Source organism: Garra rufa, chromosome 18 (genome assembly GCF_049309525.1).
Source record: "Garra rufa chromosome 18, GarRuf1.0, whole genome shotgun sequence".
NCBI classification, from domain to species: Eukaryota; Metazoa; Chordata; class Actinopteri; order Cypriniformes; family Cyprinidae; genus Garra; species Garra rufa.
In genome coordinates this window covers 43,773,945-43,792,296 of record NC_133378.1, presented here as the reverse complement: position 1 = coordinate 43,792,296, position 18,352 = coordinate 43,773,945, and the positions used below count along the sequence as shown (strand labels likewise).

The window sequence follows — 18,352 nt, the reverse complement described above, 5'->3', positions numbered from 1 at the left end:
CATACTTTTAAGAACTGCTTAAATAAAAGTGACGTGATATGAGCACCAACACGAACACCTTCAGCTTCTTTGATGAGAAACACTTTAATCATGAACTCAAGGACGAGCAGATAGAGTTTAGAAGAGCTGAATGTTTATTGAAGTCAAACTTGTCCAGATTTCTAAAAGTGGATCTTCACGTCGAACGAGTCCAAAATAAAACCAGCAGAACAAGAGCAAAGTGAAACACTGTGAGATCAAATCATTGCAACAAGAGCATATTTACAGTATTTGACAGTCTTTGAGAGTTGAGATGTGTTCATGTGCCGCTGTCAGACTGCAGCTCAGGTGCTGTGATGGACGGGATTCTGTTGTTTTTCTGCTCTTTATTTCCTCTTAGTCTTCCTATGAGGACACAAACAAGATTATTCACACACAACAGGTTTATTAGACTGTATTAATGAGGACTCGATGTGATATATTTATGGCCTTAAACTGGTATCTGGCGCCAAAATAGAGAACATAAACCTTGGACTGAGGAAGAATCTAAGACACTCGTCTAAGAATTTGTAGATATTTTTTCTGAAAACAAGACAATTTTTACTCGTCTAGAAAATCCTTCTTGATTCAAGAATTTGTAGATATTTTGGCAGGAAACAAGACAAAAAATCTAAGAAAAGCACAGGGCAAAGAGGAAACTGACAATGCTGACAGACAAACAGCAGGTTGCTTTAGGTATTAAAGTCTCAGCTTTCAAATGTTGTCATTTTGTAAGAAATTCAATCAATAAATAGCATTCTGTGTGTTTTTAATGTGTGGTGACAGATCAATTCTTCCTCTTTACTAGTAACAGCATGAAATAAACATGAATGAACATCAGAAGATATCACGTTTCTACAATGTTTTAAGTTCAAGTCCAGAAGTGAATCTATCTCCTGTCTCATAGGTGCCAAAAACACAAGCAGGGCTCGAAATTAACCTTTTTACTTGGTAGCACTGGTGCTAACGCAGGGTTAGTTGTAACACACGGTTTAAATATTTACACACATGCTAGCATAACCAAATTTATGGTATTTACTAGTTGGCAACACTATAAAGAGAAAAGTACATTTCTGGCTGAAGTAAATTTCAAAATCGCAGTTTTTAGTATTCATTTAAAACGAGACAAATCTGCTATTATCTGTGTCTAATCTGTTGTTTATCAGTTTAGATGGTTTATTAATGTTTTGCAAACAGCAGAAGACACTAACCTGTTTTAAATCCCAGTGGCACAGATGGGGAAAGATGTAGCACTGTGTGACAATGTGCCCCCGCTGTTATTAAACTGTGCTATTCTGTGACATTAGTGATGCAACTTACACTATTGACGTCTATGGATTTTAATGAGAAACCACAAGAAACCGGTGAATAAAGACTGACAGTCCATGTTTAATTTTCAGAAATTATTATTTCAAGAAATGTAAAGCATTTTGGCAGGTTTATGTGTGTGGTGTTCAATGAGAGCTGTGTGTCCATCAGGGCTGTCTCAAGCATGGTTGCGATATGTGTCCATTGTCAAACTCCAAAATTCGATTTTTTTTTTTATTCTTAAAAAAACGCCAATATTTTTTTGAAAAAGTTAATTATTTTATTTTATTGACAAAATATTATAGTTTGTCATATATTTTTTTTTCATTCCACCAGATAACATTTTATGCTGTCATATGGTGATGTTACCTACAGGGCATATTGTAGCATTTCTCTTCCTTTCTTTTGAGGTAAATAACGAATAACGTATACACTAGAATTATGAAACAAAAGGGCATATTTGAACTAGACAAGTGTGAAATTAATATGGATTAAAAATTATAGTCTGAACTCCACGTGGATTTAAACAAACGGAGAAATTCAAAAACCGTTCTCCCCTACTCTAGAAAAAAGTAAAACCCAGTATAATAAATTACTGAAAATATTAAATTTGTTGCGCATGTGTATGACAACTTTTCCAAGTTATTATTTAGTTGTGGAAACAGTGGTGGAAATGTTTTTTATATTTAAAAATAATACTAATAATGCAAACTGCTGGTTTGGGGGGGTATGGTTATTTTATAAACAGTCTTCTAGACTTCAGTAGGAAAGTATTAGTTATGTGTTGGTGAGGACATTTCTGAACCTCAGAAACACAGACAAACACATACACACCGTCTGCTCTCAGCTCCGGCAGCAGTGTGTTTCTGAGCTCAGGGAAACGCAGCTCTGCCATCTTTTTCCCAGCAGGCCCTGCAGCGTACTGACTCCGGCTGCGCTCTGACACCTACTCACACACACACAAACACAGATACACACACACACACACACACACACACATTACAGGATGAATGAAGAGTCACACACAAACGTTTACAGATCTATCTAAATGGGCCATTACATAGACTTCTGTCGTCATATGGGTCAATACACTAAATCTGTGCCTTATGCATCCCTAAGAAATAATCAAACATAGATTAGATTTACCAAAAAATAAACGTGCAATTTAAAAACATAACGCCATGTATGCTTTCAGCAATATTACATTAAAAAAGTCAATTAAAAATTACTTTAAGTAATTGAAATAGCGTTTATGCTGATGGGGTAAAGTTTTTGGCCTGTCTCTCACTATGATCTTCATTTTCAGCAGGACTTTTAATTTGCAAAATGACATAAAAATCACATTTGCATATTGTTCTAAATATAGTCTCAAGTGTGCATATTTTTCTATCAAATATAAACATTTATTGGTGTCTCCTGATTTCATGTCAGTCCTGTTACCCTCATCAAAACCCCTGTAAAATAATGTAGATTCAAGTGACGTCATTTCTAGAAGTCTAAATCAGGAATTCAGTACTTAAAACACAAGCATGTTTCTCTCACTCCTCGATAATGTTGTATTTTTGATGATTTATGAGGCTTTACTGAGTGGAGACATCATGCAATGTCAATCCTGATTACAATTATTTCTTACATTTAATATTTATATATATATATATAATCCATATCTACAAGTAAACTCCTTTTTAAAGTGTACAATATGTACCTGCTACTGTTTAGACATATGTGGGTCACAGGAATGAGATGATTAGGTTTGACTATATAACTGAGCTGATGTGGGTATGAGCTGTGGTTAAACTACAGTATCTAGTAACGCTTGTGTCTGTAACAGGGTTGACAAAAATACCAAAACTTGAGGTAGAAAAATAGTCATAAAATAACAAATGACAGAGCCTGAGATGGCACAATATAATTAGGGCAAATCCAGCGTTATGGATGTGATGTAAATGCTTAGATAATGTCTGTGTTACCAATATAACAAACCATCTGTTTATATTTTAATAAATCCTTGTTGATAGACTCTAAACATCCGGAAAATATCAGTCTACGCATGAGTTTACTTTGTCCTTTTTTGTCACATCCATAACACATGATTATTTTCCACTCTTTATGAGAGACTATATTCTTTGTAGGATTTCTGCTAATTAAAATGCACAAACCAGATGGAATAATACCCAACAAATAGAGACAGAACATATAATTGTTACATTATTTTAATTTGGATGTGTCTATCGATGAGAAATATCTACTGTTATGAAGGTGACAAGCCTGGAAATAGCACTTTTCTAGATCATCACTAAAAATTAGGGCTGTCAATCGATTAAATATTTATTTGCGATTAATCGGATGATTGTCATGAGTTAATTTATTAATCGCACATTTTTATCTGTTCTAAATGTACCTTAAATTAATACTTTTTGGCCCGGTTTCACAGACAGGGCTTAGACTAAGCCAGGATTAGGCCATAATTCAATTAGGACATTTAAGTCATTTTTATAAACATGCTTAGAAAAAAACATTACTGGGGTCCGTTCTCCGTACCTCGCTAACTAAGTTAGCTGGATTTCATTGTTGACGATTTCGCGTGATCTTGGATCATTCGGTTCTTCGACGCTCATCCGGGACTTGCTGTCATAGCAACAGATCCGTAAGCGTAAACCTGCTCGGGAGCAGGCTTACTTTATGTAAACAGGATTAGATCGCGGCCACTCAGTTATGTCCGCTTCATTTCTACGAAAGCTACAGCGATATTTGCCCAATTAATTTTGTACTATTATATTATAAGTCAAAGATGACCGCGCATATATGTAATGCAGGGTATTTTATATATAAAAAAAATGCAGTCTGTTGTTTGAAAAGTGCATATTTCACTTAAACATATAGTTTGTGTAGTTTGTGTAACACTTTTTTCCATAAATAAATATTATCAATGTAACTAAAGATAATGCAGTATTTGATTGTCTTATTGATTTCATAAAGATACATACAGGTCATTTTCTAAAAGAAAAAAAAAGGGAAATGTACTATTAATCATTCTATTTCATATATTTAATTATTTCAGATTTAATTGATATTTTAGAGTAGTAATAGTACATTACTTTGTGTAATCAAGATGAGAGACCACGGCTATAAAAGCGAAGGTGGATTTGGGAAGTCTGTCGCAGCCATGTCCTGTCCGTTTGTACGCGAGCAACCCATTGCGGAAGGTGCAAGGTTGATAAGGAGACTTTTCAGAATTCAACCTATATTGCGGGATAGACAGGATCCTCTAGCGCAGCGCGACAGTGTGCTCATAGAGAGATATCGTTTTTCCCGTGAGGGTATTATTTACTTAACCAACTTGTTGGATCCCTATGTTAAGAGTTCCACTCGCCGTAGTCGGGCATTAACAACTGCACAAACTGTGTGCATTGCCTTGCGTTTCTTTGCGAGTGGCACGTTTCTGTACACTGTTGGAGACGCAGAAAACATAGGAAAAAGTGCTGTCTGCCGTTCCATTCGCAAAGTATACCTGGCACTCAAGCATTTTCTGGGTGTGTTTGTGGTTTTTCCAAGCCACTTAAGACCACAGGTTGTCAAACAGGGCTTTTTTATAATATAATATATAATATCATATAATATAATAATATAATTACAATTACTTACGAGTTTAATTTGTCAGCAACTTTCTGCCAGCCCTCTCTCCTTGCTTTTGCAGCCTTTGCAGTGTTCCCTTGCGTTTTAATTAAACTCTGAAACTCCTGAAATCCCTCAATCAAAAGTTCTTGCTCTGCGGCAGAAAAATACTGAGCGCGCTCCTTCGACATTTTCGCCGACCAATCAAAGAGTTGCCGATCAATGTTTCTACTATCGATACGTAGCCCCTTTTAAGCCACCCAGTGATCTCAAATTACTTCATCCAGCTATACTAATCATCAACAACAGGTGCGTTCGGAGAACCGGAAAAGCGAGCTCATAGTTAGCGCGATGATTTGATCTTGGATGTGTCATTTGATCTTGGATGTAGTAAGCGAGGTACGGAGAACGGACCCCTGGTGTGCATCTTGAGACAAAACAAAGGCACTGATATATTTTAAGATCAATCAGAGCAATTTAATTTCAGTTGAAACAGCTCAGACTTACATTTTAGTCTAGGACTAGGCTTAAGCCTTGTCTGTGAAACCGGGGGTTTACGTTTAAGTTTTTAATCCTCTCATCTGCATGGGCATAGACAAATATGGATGCTTTAAGCAAATGTATGTTTATTATATTAGTGAAACCCTACTCCACAGAGCATGAAGACTAGACATGTTTCAACACATTAGATGTTGACATCTGTGCTATCAGTATAGTAAAAACATTTGGAAAAAACTTGATTTGTTGACTTTTATATATAAATTAAAATTTGCCCCCAAAATATGGTTAAGTAGGTACACACATGTGTTCTGTGTTGAATGTGATGAAGTGAGAATCACACACCTGTGCATTGAGCTGAATGGAGAGGTTCTGCTGAGACGGTCGTGGAAACACCTTCATTTGCTTCTTCGTCTTATCAAACGATCTTTAACAAACACAAACACACAATGTGCCATTTTAATCATGTGACATCAGCTGAAAATAGCATTTGAGGTTAAAAAGTATTACATTTTTTTTTTTATGAAATTAATCAATCATTTTGCTGTATAAGACCCTTGTTTCCTGTCTGGGATCGTTTAGAGTCCTTTGAAGCTGCATTTAAACTGCATTTTGGAAGCTCAAACTCACCACCATAGAAGTCCACTATATGGAGAACATTCCTGAAATGCTTTTAAGTTTTTGTTCTGGAAGTGAACCACTCCTTTAAGTTGTTAACGATCATATGCAATTTTTCCTGCATTCATAAACTCACATAAAGTCACAGAATACAGCATCTCTGAATACATCATGTGACCAGAAGACTTTCACAGATCACAAACATTCAGTGCTGGGTAACATTAGATGTGGTTTCCGACATGTTCTCACGGTGTGTGTCCTGATTCTCTGAGCCGAGAGTCATGTGACTGCAGCGTTAGAGGGGTGGTGCAGCAGCAGTGCATGATGGGAGTGTCACCTGAGGCTGTGTGTGGCCGGTGAGCTGATGACGGACAGAGAGTCGCTGGGGATGGGCGGGATTCCCGTCTGACACACGGGATCACCGATTGGCTCTGTGTCGTCTGGGCGGAGCTTGGCTGTGATGTCACTGTCCTCGCCGTCAGACGGCCTGAACTCACTGAAGCGCAGCTCTGAGTCCTGAAACACACACACAGATCATTTCACATACTGGATGACCATCACATGGAGATCAAGTGTGGCCAGGTGTATTTGTATCAATAGCCAACAACACATTGTATGGGGCCAAATTAAGTTTGTACATTTCCTACCATAAATACATCAAAACTTAATTTTTGATTAGTAATATGCATTGCTAAGAACTTCATTTTGTCTCAGTATTGTGTCAAATAGTTATATCTCGAAATCTGATTTATTCAGCTTTCAGATGATGTATAAATCTCAGTCTCAAAGAATTGACCCTTATGACTGGTTTTGTGGTCCAGGGTCACAAATGCTAAAATGTTAATGGATCTCTTCACACCGAAGACTAAATTCATCCAGCAGCCCAATGCTGATTGGCTTGTTTTGATGAAAATGAATCACAGACCAATGAGATTCAAGCGTGGAGCTGCGGCTGATTTAGTTTGACAGGTGGATGTTCCTCACCCGTATGAAGTCCAGCTTCTCCTTCTCTCTCCTGGAACTTTTCGTGCCTCTGCTGTTTTCCTTCAGGTCCTTGTGTGTCTTACTGGCCAGTTCTTGCTGAAAGCTGAGCATAAAACAGTCTGATGGTCACTATTCAGTAATAAATATTAAAATTAAAATTACGAGATTAAAGTTGTAATGTTTTGAGAATTAAATCTAAATTACGAGAATAAAGTCTAAATGTTTTGAGAATAAATTTGAAATTACGAGATTTAAATCGTAGCAATCAAAGTTATAATAATTTGAGAGTATAGCCTGTTTCATGTCTTTTATTGCATTTATTAGGCCTATTTGTAGTGCGCTAGCCACCCAATAATAGCAATAAGATCTGTGTATTTGGTACTTTTAATGTAAAACAAAATCTCAGCTTTCAAAATCTGTCAGTTTTATAGCTAAATACAAACTATAATGTGGCAGGACAGATTGCTGTATTCATGTGAATTACTCGTCTTTTTGATTACAATGAGACATTCATTTAATTAATTCTACTATTTTCTTTGTGAAAACTCCAAAAACCTCTGTGGCATCCAATCTTTTCATTCCTCACATGTATTTAATTAAAATTAAATTTAATCCATGTTGATAATGAAAAAGATGCATTAGGAACAGCATTTATAGATATTTTGAACTCGATTGGGGTTAGACAACACGTGTCAGGTCCTACTCATTGCCGAAATCATACTCTAGATTTAATACTGTCACATGGAATTGATGTTAATGGCGTTGAAATTCTGCAGCAAAGCGATGATATCTCAGATCATTATCTAGTCTCTTGTACAATCCAGATAGCTAAAACTGTTAATTCAATTCCTTGCTACAAATACGGTAGAACCATCACTTCTACTACAAAAGACTGCTTTGTAAGTAATCTTCCTGACTTATCTGAATTCCTCAGCATATCCAATAGCTCAGAAAAACTTGATGATGTAATAGAAACTATGGACTCTCTCTTTTCTAGCACTTTAGATACAGTTGCTCCAGTGCTCCTAAAAAAGATTAAGAAAAACAGTCTAACACCGTGGTATAACGATCACACTCGCGCCCTAAAGAGAAAAGCACGAAAAATGGAACGCAGCTGGAGGAAAACAAAACTAGAGGTTTTTCGTATTGCTTGGCGTGAATGTAATTTATCTTATAGGAAAGCATTAAAAACTGCCAGATCGGATTACTTTTCATCTCTCTTAGAAGAAAACAAACACAACCCTAGGTATTTGTTCAATACTGTGGTTAAATTAACTAAAAATATAGCAGCAACAGGTGCAGACATTTCCCAACAGCACAGCAGTAATGACTTTATGAAGTACTTTACCTCCAAGATAGACACTATTAGAGATAAAATTGTAACCATACAGCCGCCCGCTACAGTATCGCATCAGATAATGCGTTGTAGATCTCCTGAGGAACAATTCCATTCATTCTCTATTATAGGAGAGGAGGAATTGTATAAACTTGTTAAATCATCTAAACCCACAACATGTATGTTAGACCCTATTCCATCTAAGCTACTAAAGGAGGTACTTCCAGAAGTCATAGATCCTCTTCTGAATATTATTAATTCGTCACTATCATTAGGATATGTCCCCAAAACCTTCAAAATAGCTGTTATTAAGCCACTCATTAAAAAACCACAACTTGACCCCTATGAATTAATTAACTACAGACCAATTTCGAATCTCCCTTTTCTGTCAAAGGTACTAGAAAAGGTAGTATCCTCACAATTATGCTCCTTCTTAGAGAAAAATGGTATCTGCGAGGATTTCCAGTCAGGTTTTAGACCATATCATAGTACTGAGACTGCTCTAATTAGAGTAACAAATGACCTGCTATTGTCAAGCGATCGTGGTTGCATCTCTCTATTAGTGCTACTGGATCTTAGTGCCGCATTTGATACTATTGACCACAACATTCTTTTAAATAGACTTGAAAATTATGTAGGCATTAGTGGTAGTGCACTGGCATGGTTCAAATCGTACTTATCAGACCGTCATCAGTTTGTGGCAATAAATGAAGAGGTATCATTTAAATCGCAAGTGCAGTATGGAGTACCTCAAGGCTCAGTACTAGGGCCATTACTTTTTACGCTTTACATGTTACCCTTGGGAGATATCATCAGGAAACATGGTGTTAGCTTTCATTGTTACGCTGATGATACTCAGCTCTATATTTCTTCGCAGCCCGGAAAAACATATCCATTCGAAAAACTAACAAAATGCATTGCTGATATTAAAAACTGGATGGCGAATAACTTCTTACTGTTAAATTCTGAAAAAACAGAGGTGTTAATTATTGGACCTAAAACCTCCACAAGTAATGACCTAAAACACAGTCTAATACTAGATGGCTGCTCTGTAAATTCGTCGTCATCAGTTAGGAACCTAGGCGTCCTATTCGATAGCAATCTCTCCTTCGAAAGCCACATTTCTAGCATCTGCAAAACCGCATTTTTCCATCTTAAAAATATATCGAAATTACGACCTATGCTATCAATGTCAAATGCTGAAACATTAATTCATGCGTTCATGACCTCAAGGATAGATTATTGTAATGCTTTATTGGGTGGTTGTTCTGCACGCTTAATAAACAAACTCCAGCTGGTCCAAAATGCAGCAGCTAGAGTTCTTACTAGAACCAGAAAGTATGACCATATTAGCCCGGTTCTGTCAGCACTGCATTGGCTCCCTATAAAACATCGTATAGATTTTAAAATCTTGCTAATTACTTATAAAGCCCTCAATGGTTTAGCTCCTCAGTACTTGAACGAGCTCCTATCGTATTATAGTCCTTCACGTCCGCTGCGTTCTCAAAATTCTGGCAATTTGATAATACCTAGAATATCAAAATCAACTGCCGGCGGCAGATCATTTTCTTATCTAGCACCTAAACTCTGGAACAATCTACCTAACACTGTTCGGGAGGCAGACACACTCTGTCAGTTTAAATCTAGATTAAAGACACATCTCTTTAACCTGGCTTACATATAAAACATTAACACATTCCTATAATTCAAATCCGTTAAAGGATTGTTAGGCTGCATTAATTAGGTCAACCGGAACCGAAAACACCTCCCATAACACCTGATGCACTCGTTGCATCGTAAAAAGAATGGCATCTACGCTAATATTAGTCTGTTTCATTCTTATTCCGAGGTCACCGTAGCCTCCAGACCCAGCCTGTATCCGGATCAGATGGTCACTGCAGTCCCCCGGATCCAGTCCGTACCCAGCTTAGATCATGGATCACCACCTGGAGATGACTTCAATAGCCGTGGATGTCAACCAGATGAGCTCCAGAAACGGATCATCACTAAAGACCTCGCCAACCTAGACGGCCATCGGTGCTACACCACAGGATCCTGATGAGTTCTCTACAATCGGACATTGGTACAAACTGTTGTTTGGTCTGGCCAGAGGAGAACTGGTCCCCCGACTGAGCCTGGTTTCTCCCAAGGTTTTTTTCTCCATTTCTGTCACCTGTGGAGTTTTGGTTCCTTGCCGCTGTTGCCTCTGGCTTGCTTAGTTGGGGACACTTTCCAGCGATATCGTATACTATTTGAACTGAACTGACGATGATATCACTGAATTCATTGATGAACTGCTTTTAACTGAAAATTGATTGTTACAATAATGCGTTACTTACACACTATTGTGCTGTTTAAATACTGTGCAGTTGCTTTGACACAATCTGTATTGTAAAAGGCGCTATATAAATAAAGGTGACTTGACTTGACTTAAAAACAACAATAAAAAGTTCCAAGGGTTGGAGTGGACAAAAGTTATATTGTTGTCTTTTCTGAGGTATTTAAGTGACTATTCACAAGCTGTTTTATTCACGGTATAATACAGTAAATTAATGAAAATATGTAGCGGCCTCCTTATTTGTAGTGCGCCAGACAGCCAGTAAATGCAATCATTTTTGTGCTTTGTTGATTTTAATATAACACACCTCAGCTTTCAAATTCTGTCAGTTATAAATGTGTTTTTCCTTTTTTTTCAAATTTATAGCATGATATAAAAATGTGAAGGAACATCAGAAGGAATGAAAAACAGTAAAGCCTAATTTAATGAAATACAGCGATCTGTCACGCCACATTAAAGTGCATGAAAAATACATTACTGTAATAGACATATTGTTTGTATTTTGATTTAAACTGACTGATTTTGAAAGCTGACACTTTGGACATCTCCCTGTGCTCCCAAATTCTGGCCATTTGAATGTGCAATAGGCTACAATATACTCTCAAAATATTAGAACTTTAATCTCGTAAATGCTACCAATAAATTCTCAAAATATTTTGACTTATTCTCGAAACATTTAGACTTTATTCTCATAATTTTGACTTTATTCACTAAATATTTTGACTTTATTCTTGTAATTTCAAATATTTTAATGCAATTCTCAAAATATTTTGACTTTATTCTCTGAATATTTAGACTTTTTTTCTCTAAATATTTTGACTTTATTCTCGTAATATTTCGACTTTATTGTTGTAATTTATTGCTTTATTCTCATAATCTTTTTTTCTATGTGGCACTAAAACGCCGCATTTTTCTTTTTTTGTATTTCCTGTAAATTTCTTTAAATCCTAATAAATAATTAGTTTCAGTTTTAAGTTTCACGTAGGGGTGGGCGATATGGTAAAAATATCATATCACGATTTTTTCAAGAAATATCACGATTCACGATTTTATCCCGATTCTTTGTCATGTTGGTTTTACTTTTTTACAAGTTGTCTGAGTAGTACAGCCAAATTATTTTTTCTATTTTAAAACCAAAACCTTACAAGGTAACAAAATATAAAATAAAAAGAATGGCAAATATTTAAGCCAAAGTGGGCGAAGACAAAAAAATCTTTGTCATTATTTTCTTTGTATTTAAAAAATAAGAACAAAGATAAGCTACATGTTACAAATACACATACTATACAAATAAAACAAACAGTGCTTTAATTTTCAGGTACAGTCGGTGTATTTATCAGTAGCATTCAAGAAATTTAATTAACAAATATAAAAATAAAACACTATATACATTGTATACATAAATTATACATAGAAGCAACATTTAAAGCAACTGTATTGAAGTTCTTCAGTCAAGAGCAGTGAGTGATTTTCCTTTGTTTTGTTTTATTAGCGTATCATCACCCAAAAATGACAATTCTGTCATCATTTACTCACTCTCGCATTTTTTTAAGCATAAAACATGCTGAACATAAAACTTATTTTGAATAATGTGGGTAACCAAACAGTTGCTGGGTCCCCAGTTACTTCCATATATTTTATTTATTTATTTTAAGTCAGCGGGGACCAGCTACTGTTACCCACATTCTTCAAAATATCTTCTTTTGTGTTAAGCACAAGAAAAAAATTAATATAGATTTAGGACATGTGAGTGACAACATTTTTGGGTGTACTGTCCCTTTAATGACAATCGGCAGCATGTTTAGTTCTGTCACAGAGCTGCACGCATCTATACAGGCGCGCATCCGTTTTTCTCTTAACTGTGTACTTTCACTTTAGACAACCGACTGTGTTTAAATGTAATCCTTGCGTGTTTTTGACAGTATAAGCAAATTAAGCGCCAAAGATAGCTCAGTTTAGTAATCAGGTGCTGTTTGACAGGCTTTTAGCGCACGTGCTTCAGGTTTACGCGCTCATGAAGCGCATGCCAGAACAAATGGCGTTATTTTACCGGCAAGACTTTGAAGCACATTCAAATAATGTACTTTTGTGATCGCGAATATGAATAAGTGCAGTGTCCCGTGAGTGAATGTACAGTATATTAAGACGGAGGCACACTGTAGCACGATACTACGATATTTATTCAAAAATCGTCATATCGCACACCCCTAGTTTCACGTTTCATTTGTCATAGTATATATGCACAGTACGTGAAATGCTTGGTATGACCACAGAATACAAATATATATAAACAGAAGTAATTTATCTAAGGACAGGAATTGAGAAAATTATATAAATCTGAAGAATTTACAACTCCATTAAATAATAAGATAAGAAAAATATATATGTACATAAATGTGAATTTGAGATGCATAATGACAGATGGAGAGGTAGTAGAGGCAATAGTCTGACTGGTAATATGTGCATTACTTTTATTCATTACTTTCCTTTAAATTAAAAGAAAAAAAAATAGTTATTTTAATTTGTAAAATAATTAGTTTGGTCCTCCAACTGTTAACATGTTACAGTTTAGACCACAAGGATAGTAAAACCTGAGATCATCTGCACTGTGTGTGATGAGCAAGTTGGAAATATTTGAAAAGGTAAAGATCACAAGTGTTTCTATAAATACAGCAGAAGATCTGAATGAAGCGTGTGAACTCACCGCATGTGGAAGCGGTCTCTGGTGAAGTACGGATGCAGCAGCAGATCTGCACACTGCGAGCGTTTATCTGGATCCATCTGCAAACACCTCTGCAGACGAGACGAACGTGACATCAGTCATACATCAAACACACCTGATTCACATCAGATCACACCTGACCAACACGACGCTCACCTGAGCCAGATCCAGAACCAATCCAGACAGTTTGACTGAGCGGCTCTCCAGCGGGTTTCTCTCCGCCGGCTCTGGAAGAGAAAGTCCCATGAACACCGGGTTCCTGTAGAAGACCTCACGGTGACGAGGGGTCAGGTGACCTGCAGTAAGACCAGAGAGAACAGATTTAGTTCTAGACAGAAATATCAAAGTGGCTTTGTTTTTTAACACTCAACCAGAGACCATCAAAGCTTCATCCGACTAACAGACTGAATCTGAAACACCTACAGCGACGCTGAACACCAGGATCTGACACACATGGAGTCTAGAGAAACAAACACAAAGCAGAACTCACCGAAACAACTGATGACGAGATGCAGCTGGTCAATATCAGAGTCGCCCGGGAACAGAGGATCACACGTTAACATCTCGAAGAACAGACACCCGACGGCCCACACGTCCACCGCCCTGAAACACACACACACTCATGCTCATTCTGTTTGTTTGTTCATGGGAACAGATTTGGAAAAAAATGGCATTCCATCACTTGCTCACTGCAGTGAATGGGTGCCGTCAGAATGAGAGTCCAAACAGCTGATAAAAACATCACAATAATCCACAAGTAATCCACTCCACTCCAGTCCATCAGTTAACATCTGGAGAAGACAAAAGCTGAAACAAATTCATCAAGACGTTTTTAACTCAAATACATTGAGTCCATGATCCATAATAACGCTTCCTCCAGTGAAAAAGTCCAAATCTAATCATAATCTAGCCACATATTTGTTCAGAGCTGTTTTGGCTTAGAAACGGTGCTTGATCTGTGCATATTTCTCTCCTGATTCAGACCAGACCACTTTTTCACTGGAGGAAGGGTTATTGTAGATCATGGTCTTGATGTATTTTAGTTAAAAATGTGTTAATGATGGATTTGTTTCAGCTTTTGTCTTCTCCAGATGTTAACTGATGGACTGGAGTGGGTTAGTTGTGGATTATTGTGTTTTTATCAGCTGTTTGGACTCTCATTCTGACGGCACCCATTCACTGCAGAAGATCCATTGGTGAAACAGTGATGCAACGTACATTTCTACAAATCTGATGAAGAAACAAACTCATCCTAATCTTCAACTTGACTTCTCTGCTAATATTAGTTACTAACTTCCCGTATCTTGTGTCTCCCACCAGCAGCTCTGGAGCTCGATACCAGCGGGTCGCCACGTAGTCGGTGTAAACCTCGCCGGGAGCGGCCGCCATCGTCCGAGCAAAACCGAAGTCGCAGAGTTTGACCACGCCGAGCTGAGAGACCAGAACGTTCTCGGGTTTCACATCTCTGTGAATGATCTGACAGACACACACTCGTGATTGGACAGGAAGGAGGGACACACAGCAGAGATACAGTAGACAGACTGATAGATGGATGGCTCACGTTGTGCTGGTGGCAGAAGGAAACGGCCCTCAGGATCTGGTACAGATGTCTCCGGACTCTATATGGATCCAGTCCGGACGGGAACTGCTCGAGCTCATCTAGAACCGTCCGATCCACAAACTCAAACACCAAATACCAGCGACGCTTGCGCTTAAACACCTCCAGCAGATTCACCAGATTCTCATGCCGCAGTTGCTGCCCAAAAACACACAAGCAGCCAATGAAAACTTCTAAAAACATTTACAATTTATATACATTTTAATCTCTACACAGAGTACATACAGAGCTAGACAAGATGAACATTTGAGGTTAAAAAGTATATAAATTGTAATTTTTTTTTCTTTAAATAACCAATTGTTTCACTAGATAAGACTCTTCTTCCTCGGCTGGGATCGTTTAGAGTCCTTTGAAGCTGCATTTAAACTGCATTTTGGAAGTTCAAACTCAGGGCACCATAGAAGTCCACTATATGGAGAGAAATCCTGAAATGTTTTCCTCAAAAAACATAATTTCTTTACGACTGAAGAAAGAAAGACATGAACATCTTGGATGACAAGGGGGTGAGTACATTATCTGTAAATGTTTGTTCTTTAAATAAATTGCATCATAGAAAAATGATACGCTTGAGGTTTTAGTCGCATTTAAAATGAAAAAAGGGTTTGTATACTTTATCTCCACAAGGTGTATTTTTCCAGTGATTTTTTATAGTAATTAATTATTAATTTTTTTTTATAATAATAAAAATAAATTTTTTTACTATGAAACCAACGATTTCTTTTAAACAAACACCTGCCTAAGACGAAAATGAAGGAATTTGTTGACACATTTTTCAACATGCTTTTTAAAAACACAAGAGTTTTGTTAACAGGACTGAGAAAAATACATCCATCTTTCACTAGTTAAATATGTGTAATACTAGGTTCATTCTTAAAAAAAAAGATACAAAATGAATTTTTTGGAAGAGTTTTGACAGCCAATGGCACCCATTGAGTGTAATGGCCCATCTAATGTACATGTAATGTGTAAATATATAACACAGTCAGCACAAATGAGTGAATAAGGAGAAGCTCACTGACTTTCAGCAGTCTGATTTCTCTCTGAACGATCTTCCTCACGGTCTCATCTTCCTCCACGAGCTTCTTCACGGCGACGATTCTGCCGGTGTCCCGGTGTCGACACTTCAGCACCGTCCCGTAACTACCGGAGCCCAGAGAGCCCAGAGTGTCGTATTTATACATCACACTGAACGACAAACACACGACGATGAGGAAAACACCTCAACAAACACAACATAAGAGAAGAACCGCTCAACAAACTCACCGCAGCTTCAGCTCTTCATTAACGGCAGCTGCGCTCGACTACCACCGATCAAATATGACCGGATGTGGCTATTAAAGACGGTTTAATGTGATTATTACATGAAGAAAGTCAAAGAGCGGCATATTGACAACTGCCTGCGCAGCGCGTAAATAACGTCGTCTCCATAGAGACCGGGAGCGCGCGCGTAGAGAGCTGTCAATCACGCGCTTGAGACTCGTGTTAATAAAACACTCGTTTATGTGGACGAAGACGAACACAAGGCAGAAATTCTATTTGTACATGAATATTTCATTATCTAAACAAGAGACTATAGTGAAAAACAACAACACATTTCCTCTTTTGGTCCCATATGTATGGCAAGCCGTTTTAGCATAAAATATATTAAGCGTTACTCGTCGTAAAATAAATAAATAAATAAATCGTCGTAAAAATGCAATTACAGAGCTGTAATTCAATTTGTACTAGTAACAATTCCGATTAGAGAGCTGTCTAATTTAATTATTACTGGTAAAATGCAATTACAGAGCTCTAATTCAATTTTTACTAGTAAAAAAACAAACACATTAAAGATATGTTTAATTGCAGAGCTCTGTGATTTAATTAAAGTGCTCCCTAATTCAGATCTTACTAGTAACAATTAAATTAGAGCTCTTTAAGTGGAATTATTACTTGTAAAAATTGATTTAGAGAGATCTCTAACTGTAATTCTTACTAGTAAAAATTCTGTTGTAGAGCTCTGTAATTAAAAATTAATGGAAGTCAATGGAGACATATGACCAGTAAAAATGTATTTGTAGAGCTCTCTAATTGAATTGTTACTAGTAAAAATGCAATTACGACAAGTAACGCTTAGTATATTTTAGGCTAAACCGGCTTGCCATACGTATAAACTTATTTCAAAGAGCAGGATTGATTATTGTGTAATTAGTTGATTAACATGTCTTTTCACATTGTGCAGGGTCCAGATTTTCTGAATTTTTAATTATTGCAACCAAGATCTCAACATATATAACATTCAGACAAAATTTACCAAGACAACAACAAATCTCTTGCTCAGCAAATTTTGCAACATAAATTAATAGTTTTGCTTAAAAGCACATCTTTACCATCATTGCTTTATAGTAGGATTGTTCTTTTGCAAACAAAGTAATCTAGAATATAGTTTTAAATGGTTGAACATACTGTAGGCCTCAGAACTCAGCAAACACACAACAAATCAACACAGATGAGCTTCTTTGCAACACAACTAATAACTAACAATAATGACAAACGAGACAAGAACTTTATATGGCATCAACTCACAGCAAAATAATAATCCTATAACAGTAACCACATTTATTCATGCTGCGATCTCACAAACCCTTACATTCGTGACCCTGGACCACAAAACACAGGTATATTTGTAGCAATAGCCAACTAATTGCATGGGCCAAAATCATTGATTTTTCTTTTATGCCAAAAATCATTAGGATATTAAGATCATGTTCCATGTTCAATTTCTTTTTTTTTTATCATAAATATATCAAAACTTAATTTTTGATTAGTAATGTGCATTGCTAAGAACTTCATTTGGACTTTAAAGGCGATTTTCTCAATATTTAGAATTTTTTGCACCCTCAGATTTCAGATTTTCAATCCTAACAAACCATACATCAATGGAAAGAATATTTATTCAGCTTTCAGATGATGCATAAACCTCATTTTGTTAAAAAAGGACCCTTGTGATTGGTTTTGTAGTTCAGGGTCACATTTCAGCAATATGAATTTGTTTGTCCATACAACCCTGTTTGACTAGGACAAACATCAGAGAAACTAACATGAAGTTTGAAGAAAATTGATATTCTGGTTGTCCTTTTTTTCCAAGCTCATTTAACCAATTCCAAACCACATCAATCTTAACTACTATTAACTTTGTATTTATTCATTTATAAGTGATATATAATTGTCCATGAAGGCTGGAAGTGAAAAACTCCTTATATTCAGGTGGGCAGAATTATTAGGCATGTTTTCTTTTACTGATAAAATGAGCCAAAA

At 36.7% G+C, this 18,352-nt stretch overlaps 1 protein-coding gene across 1 annotated transcript; it reads right to left on the bottom strand.

The window, feature by feature from the left end:
• Positions 1-111: 111 nt before the first annotated feature.
• Positions 112-16,455, bottom strand: LOC141291679 (cyclin-dependent kinase-like 4). The gene is made up of 12 exons (XM_073823836.1): positions 16,319-16,455; positions 16,075-16,240; positions 14,999-15,193; positions 14,732-14,913; positions 13,928-14,040; positions 13,594-13,733; positions 13,420-13,508; positions 7,042-7,144; positions 6,395-6,573; positions 5,785-5,866; positions 2,161-2,272; positions 112-384 (listed from the first exon to the last, which is right to left on the bottom strand). Exons 2-12 carry the CDS (start codon positions 16,234-16,236, stop codon positions 299-301), a joined length of 1,443 nt encoding a protein of 480 aa, XP_073679937.1. The 5' UTR covers positions 16,237-16,240; positions 16,319-16,455; the 3' UTR covers positions 112-298.
• Between the last annotated feature and the right edge of the window lie 1,897 nt (positions 16,456-18,352).

Bases quoted from the DNA above. Each gene is read 5' to 3' on its own strand.
- LOC141291679 (XM_073823836.1), bottom strand. From the start codon at position 16,236: ATGTATAAATACGACACTCTGGGCTCTCTGGGCTCCGGTAGTTACGGG. The intron at 13,509-13,593 runs GTGAGCGTCGTG...TCTCGTCTGCAG, and splicing joins TGGTTCTGGATCTGGCTCAG to AGGTGTTTGCAGATGGATCC. The intron at 6,574-7,041 runs GTGAGGAACATC...TGTGTGTTTCAG, and splicing joins AGAAGCTGGACTTCATACGG to GACTCAGAGCTGCGCTTCAG.